Source organism: Sapajus apella, unplaced genomic scaffold, assembly GCF_009761245.1.
Source record: "Sapajus apella isolate SASKATOON/1434 unplaced genomic scaffold, GSC_monkey_1.0 scaffold68, whole genome shotgun sequence".
In the NCBI taxonomy this organism is placed as follows: domain Eukaryota; kingdom Metazoa; phylum Chordata; class Mammalia; order Primates; family Cebidae; genus Sapajus; species Sapajus apella.
Window position 1 is genome coordinate 1,315,601 of NW_022437008.1, and position 6,973 is coordinate 1,322,573.

The 6,973-nt window shown below is 51.4% G+C and overlaps 1 protein-coding gene across 1 annotated transcript in view; it reads right to left on the reverse strand.

Moving 5' to 3' along the window:
- Positions 1 to 472: 472 nt before the first annotated feature.
- SNRPA (small nuclear ribonucleoprotein polypeptide A) overlaps positions 473 to 6,973 on the reverse strand; it is a 13,271-nt gene continuing 6,770 nt past the window's right edge. Inside the window, exons 4-7 of the mRNA XM_032248721.1 lie at positions 6,568 to 6,747; positions 3,070 to 3,243; positions 2,470 to 2,558; positions 473 to 852 (exon numbers count right to left, since the gene is read on the reverse strand). Of these exons, the coding sequence (XP_032104612.1) occupies positions 693 to 852; positions 2,470 to 2,558; positions 3,070 to 3,243; positions 6,568 to 6,747 (603 nt within the window). The 3' untranslated portion in view covers positions 473 to 692. The remainder of the gene's footprint in view (positions 853 to 2,469; positions 2,559 to 3,069; positions 3,244 to 6,567; positions 6,748 to 6,973) is intronic.

Sequence of the window (6,973 nt, forward strand, 5' to 3'; positions counted from 1 at the left end):
CCTGACCTCGTGATCCACCCGCCTTGGCTTCCCAAAGTGCTGGGATGACAGGTGTGAGCCACTGTGTCCAGCCCAGACTGCACTTTTGTGAGCAGAAAAAGGTGAAGGAACACCTCTTCCTGAACACACTTGTCATGTGTCAGAAAACTGGTGGCACAGACACATAAGCCTACAAAATGAATGGTGTGCCCTTAAAGGTGGCATTCTTGTGCAGTACCCAACGTGCCTAACTGTACATGGCAGCCCTGACTTTGCATTTCCTGACCTAGGATTCCATTTCCTGCTGTGAATAGGGACAATACACAAAACTGCCAAAGCAGTAGCTGTAACCTAAGTTTGAACAATATTACTACACTATTCTGTGTTTCCCCAGGGTTGCAAACCTCAAAATGCCAAGAGGTCAAAAAACCCAGGATGTGCTGGTGAGGTGGAGGGAAAGGAACCAGGGAGAGCAAGAAAATCAGACAAATGATTGTGAAAAACCAAACCTCAAAGAACCACTTTAATTCCGGCCTAACAGCACCAGGTGCAATGTCTGGGGACAGACTCTGGGTACAATGCTGTGTGGCGACCACTCACTCACACACGGCTCCAAGGAGGCCCCCAAGGGGGACTTACCTTCAGGGAGCTGCGCCAAGGGGGAAAGGGGTAGCCCCAGAATAGGGGAAGGGGCAGGCACGGGGGAAAAGGTGCTACTTCTTGGCAAAGGAGATCTTCATGGCGTTGTTCTGGGTGATCTTAAAGCCCTGCAGGGCATCGCGAGCTGCCCCTGCCTGTACCTCATTGTCGAACTCCACGAAGGCGATGTCATGCCGCCCAGGGACCAGACGGACCTCCTTGAAGCCAGGGAATCTGGAAGAGAATGACAGACCTCAGGGACTCGGCATTTCCCCCTAACATGCTGGCATCGAGTGGACACAAGTCAAAAATGATGCCAAATAGCCTCCAATGCACAGGACAGTGCCCCATTAATACCAATTATCCAGCCCAAAATGTAGGTAGCACTCAACTGAAAAACTCTAATGTAAACGTAGCATTTAATGAAAATTTTTAATACAAACACCCATGCATCTGCAAATAGTACACTGCAGACCCCCAGGCCCTTCCTAAATCATACCCCCTACCCCGCCACACCAACAATAATTGGTACCCTCCCTTTGTTCAGTTTTGTTTGTATTTTTAGCAGAGATGGGTTTCACCATGTTGGCCATGCTGGTCTCAAACTGCTGACCTCAAGCGATCTGCCTGCCTCAGCCTCCTAGGACACTAGGAATACAGGCGTGAGCCACCGCGCCTGGCCTTACGCTCACTTTTCTGATATGCTGTTTCTCTAATTTCCCCCTTCTCATTGCGTACTTCTTTCTCCATTAAGCAACCATCCTCATGTTTACTGGGTATCCTATTTTCCATCAGCATTCCGACAAAATATACAGCTTTGTGGGCATGCTGCACGTGTGGTATTGCTTTTCTGTTTTTCTCAGGCTCTCACGATCTCCTCTCAGCATTATTATAAAGTTGCACTTTCTTGCCAGGCACAGTGGCTCACGCCAGTAATCCTGGCACTTTGGAAGGCCTAGGTGGGCGGATCACAAGGTCAGAAGTTTGAGACCAGTCTGGCCAATATGGTGAAACCCGTCTGCACTGAAAATACAAAAAATAGCAGGGTGTGGTAGTGGGCACCTGCAGTCCCAGCTACTCGGGACGCAGAGGCAGGAGAATTGCTCGATCCCAGGAGGCAAAGGTTGCAGTGAGCGGAGATCGTACCACTGCACTACAGCCTGGGTGACAGAGTGAGACTCCATGTCAAAAAAAAAAAAAAAATTGCGCTTTCTGTTCTTGTAAGTGTCACACAGTGCAGCCTGGTGAGTACCTGCATGAGGCCCATCTCTTCTTATAGACAGCCTCCAACCCCCCCACCACAAATACTGTGATGAATGCCCCATTCACAGCCCCTGAAACAGAACCACCAGACAAACTCACTCACATCCACAGCTTCACTCAATGGTGAACGGCCCCTCTACACATCGGCCGTGCTGGTCTCCACCCTGACACCAGGCACAAGAGTCCACACGGTCCAATCTCCCACACTTGCTGTTTTTGAGCACACTGACTTCTGCCAGTCTTATAGCTAGTGCTCAAAGACGTCTTGATGTAGTGTTACATGTACCTTGCCTTGCATGGCTCCATTTTAGGGGCTGGGAAAATGAGGCCCAGAGCCTGGACTCCCTCAGCCCTCAATTAAGCCTGAAAAAGGCCACAAGCCCTGGCCATGGTGACCTTTCCAGCCTCATCACCACGTCCCCAAAGGCCATGGGCCCAGCCACAGCCTCCTCCTTTTACATCTTTAGTCCCTCTTGCAAAGCCGTACTTGGCTTAGGGCTCTGCTGGCAGAGGTCTGAGGCCTGTTCCCATGGAGATGCCTCCTGCCCATCAGCCTCCAGGGACCACCCAGCCACAGGCCCCACTTACTGATTGAAAAGCATGGACAGCATGAGCTCGTTGGTCTCCTCTGGCAGATTGGTGAGGAACAAGATGTGATTCGGTGGATTCTCGGAATGCTGTGGGGGTGTGAGGGAGCCGGTGAACACAGAAGCCCTAAACCTAGTGGGGGACCCCAGTACAGCCCCTTCCTCCATCACTCACACTGCATGGATTCATTCTGGTACTTCCACCCAATGCACCACATACTGTTGCCCATCCGCCCCCCACCCCTTTCCCCCTACAGACTGTAGGCCACAGGACAGCAGAGGTTTCTGTCTCAGTCCCTGCTGCATTGCTACGGTGCAGTCTGGGCCTGGCGCATAAGCAGGCGTTCAACAGCTCACAGAATGAACCTAGGTGCTGGCACCGCTCCAGCCTGCCCTAACCTTCTGGACCCTCCAACCAGCATGCCAATTCCTCTTTGCCCAAGGCCCACCCCCACTGCTACATCCTCATAATTCAGTACCACCCCCTCAGGGGGGGCCTGCCCAGACCACAACCTACAACTGCCCCCCAGCTGGTCCCTTTCTAGTCTTGTATTCTATTTATATGAGGCCTGGTGGGGTGGGGACGGGACTAGATACTCACAGGCTGCGCAGGGGGCATCTGTCCTGGCATGAGCTGCTGTGGGGGCATGGCCCCTGGTGGGATCTGGCCAGGTGCAAGGCCTGGTGGGGGGATCATGCCAGGGGGCGGCATGTAGGGCGGCTGGCCCGGCATGTGGTGCATGATGCGTGGTGCCTGAGTCATTGGTGGCATGCCCTGTGGGGAGAGGAAGGAGAGCACGTGGTTACGGCCTCCCCAGGAGGCAGAGAAGAGGCCAGGAGAGGAAACCCAGCGGGTGAGCGATGCAAGAAAAAACACCCAGAAAGAGGTGAAAAAGGCACCCAGAGAGGGCCAGACAGAGCAAAAACCAACCCAGGGTCTAGTGGCACATTAAATCAGAAAGAGCTAACTTAAAAACTCCCCAGGTGCAGTGGCATACCCCTATAGTCCCAGCTATTTAGGAGGCTGAGGTGGGAGGATCACTTGAACCCGGGAGGTCAAGACCCCGTGCAGTGAGCCATGATTGTGCCACAGCACTCCAACCAGCCTGGGAAGCAGAGCAAGATCCTACCTCTTAAAAAACAAAAGCAGGCCGGGTGCAGTGGCTCAAGCCCGTAATCCCAACATTTTGGGAGACCAGGACATGTGAATCACATGGTCAGGAGATAGAGACCATCCTGGCCAACATGGTGAAACCCTGTCTCTACTAAAATACAAAAAATTAGTCGGGCGTGGTGGTGTGCACCTGTAGTCCCAGCTACTCAGGAGGATGAGGCTGGGGAACTGCTTGAACCTGGGAGGCGGAGGTTGCAGTCAGCAGAGATTGTGCCACTGCACTCTAGCCTGGGTGACAGTGTGAGAGTCTGTCTCAAAAGCAAAACAGAACAAACAACAACAACAAAAAAGCCCCACATCAAAGGAGGGCAGAGATGGAAAGGGACAGCCAGGGAAGGAGCAGAAAGAAATGTGTCGTAGGCCGGGCGCGGTGGCTCACGCCTATGATCCCAGCAGTTTGAGACCAGCCTGGGCAACATGGTGCAACCCCCTCCCTACTAAAAACACAAATATTAGCTAGGTGTGGTGGTGGGCACCTGTAATCCCAGCTACTAGAGAGGCTGAGGCAGGAGAATTGCTTGAACCTGGAAGTTGCAGTGAGCCGAGACTGCACCACTGCCCTCCAGCCTGGGTGACAGAGTAAGACTCTGTTCCAAAAAATAAAACCAAAAACAAATGAGGGCAGAGATGGCAAGGGACACTCCGGGCAGGTGCAGAACAAAACGCACGGCAGCAAGGGGAAGAGGGAAGACAGCAGATGGCAGGCAGCACAGACGGGCTGGAGTCACAATCTGAAGTCGAAAGTGGACAGAAAGCTGGGTGTAGTGAAGACAAGAGAGGTTAACAACAGGAGCCCACAGTAATCCGGAAGCCACAGGCGACTTGGAGAAAGTGTGAGTGGCACTGAACAGAGCACGACTCAGTCAGAGCCAGAGACAAAAGTCAGAGAGACACAGAGGCTCAGAGACCCAAGAAGTGGGCCCAGTTCGTCCATCTTTTCTTTCTTTCTTTTTTTTTTTTTTTTTTTTTGGGACAAAGGTTTTCTTTTTTGGCCCAGGCTGGAGTGCAGTGGTGTGATCTCGGCTCACTGCAACCCCCACCTCCTGGGTTCAAGCGATTCTCCTGCTTCAACCTCCCAAGTAGCTGGGATTACAGGTGCCTGCCATCATGCCCAGTTAATTTTTGTATGTTTAATAGAGATGGGGTTTCACTGTGTTGACCAGGCTGGTCTTGAACTCCTGACCTCGTGATCCACCCACCTTGGCCTCCCAAAGTGCTGAAATTACAAGTGTGAGCCACCGCACCTGGCCTTGTCCTTCTTTTCTTTTTATTTATCTATTTATTTGTTTGTTTGTGTATTTATTTATTTAAAGAGACGGGGTCTCGGCCAGGAGCGGTGGCTCACGCCTTAATCCTAGCACTTTGGGAGGCTGAGGTGGGTGGATCACCTCAGGTCAGGAGTTTAAGACAAGCCTGGCCATCAGGGTGAAACCCCATCTTTATTTAAAAAAAAAAAAAGAGAGAGAGACGGGGGTCTCGCTATGTTGCTCAGGCTGGAGTATAGTGGCTATTAACAGGTGCAATCACACTACTGATCAGCACGGGAGTTTTGACCTGCTCCGTTTCCGACCTGGGCTGGTTCACCCCTCCTTAGGCAACCTGATGGTCCCCCGCTCCCGGAGGTCAGCATATTGATGCCAAACTTATTGCAGACACCCGATTGGCATAGCACACTACAGCCCAGAACTCCTGGGCTCAATCGATCCTCCCACCTCAGCCTCCTTAGTAGCTGGGACGACAGGCACGCACCACTGCACCCAGCCCATCTTTTCTTTTGTACTTAGTGCTCTTCATATCCTGTTTGGAAAACAGGATGTTTCCACTTTTCATGCCTTCACCAAGGTCATGAAGACATTTTCCTGTTTTCTTCTAGAAACTGCATTGTGTGAGGGCCAGGTGCAGTGGCTCAAGCCTGTAATCCCAGCACTTCGGGAGGCCGAGGTGGGCAGATCACTTGAGGCCAGGAGTTCAAGACCAGCCTGGCAAACATGGTGAAATCCCATCTCTACTTAAAAACAAAAACAAACAAAAAATTAGCCTGGCATGGTGGCACCCACCAGTTGTCTCACTAACTAGGGAGGCTGAGGCAGAATCACTTGAACCTCGGAGGCTGAGGTTGCAGTGAGCCAAAATCGTGCCATTATACTCCAGCTTGAGCAGTAAGACCAAAGCTCCATCTCAAAATAATAATAATTAATAAATATGTAATAAAACGGATTTTTTCCATATTGCCCTTACACCCAGTGACTTTTCTAAATTAATCTTAACAGTTGCTTAGTAGATACTTGGATTTTCTACATGCACAATGACTTAAAAGACAGGCACCAGGCCTGGTGGCTCATCCCTGTAATTCCAGCACTTTGGGAGGCTGAGGCGGGCAGAACAAGAGGTCAGGAGTTCAAGACCAGCCTGGCCAATATGGTTAAACCCCATCTCTACTAAAAATACAAAAATTAGTCAGGCGTGGTGGCACATGCCTATAGTCCAGGCTACTCGGGAGCCTGAGGCAGGAGAACTGCTTGAACCTGAGAGGTGGAGGTTGCAGTGAGCTGAGATCACGCCACTGCACTCCAGTCTGGGTAACAGAGCAAGACTCTGTCTCAAAAAAAAAAAGACAGAAAAAACAAAGACACAGGCAACAAACTCAAGACCAAGGAGACAGCGATACCAAGCCACAGCCATGAAGAAAGAAAGACCTTGAGAAACAGTCACACAGACAGGGAACAGGAGTTTTGAGTGGGGATGGCATCATCTAGGTACTCAACACCCCCCAAAAAACAGACAGACACATAATCTCTATAAGGAAATGGAAAGGAGGGGTCTGAAGCCCCAAGGAGAGAACTCTCCCCACCCTGTCCCAAAGCCAGTCTATGTGGCTAAGGAAAGCCTGTCAGTGGGAGGGCTGGTCTACTGGGCCTGCCTTACCGGGACAGGCCCCTGCACGGCTCCCACCACGGGGGCAGCTGCCCCGCCCTGCACAGCCTTCTTGGCAGCTGGGGTCTCCTGGCTCTTGGGCTTTCTCTTCTCCCGCTTTCGATCCCGCTCCACAAAGGTGCCTTTCATCTTGGCAATGATATCTGAGTCAGTCTTGGCATACTGGATACGCTACCAAACAGAGAGCAGAATGGGTTAAGGGCATGGATTCAGAGCCCAATTGCCAAGATTGAAAATCGGACTCTATCAGGGGCCAGGAGGTTGAGACCACTTTGACCAACATGGCAAAATCCCATTTCCATCCAAAATACAAAAATTATCTGGGCATGGTGGTGTACACCTGTATTCCCAGCTACTCAAGAGACTGAGGTAGGAGAATAAGTTGAACCCGGGAGGC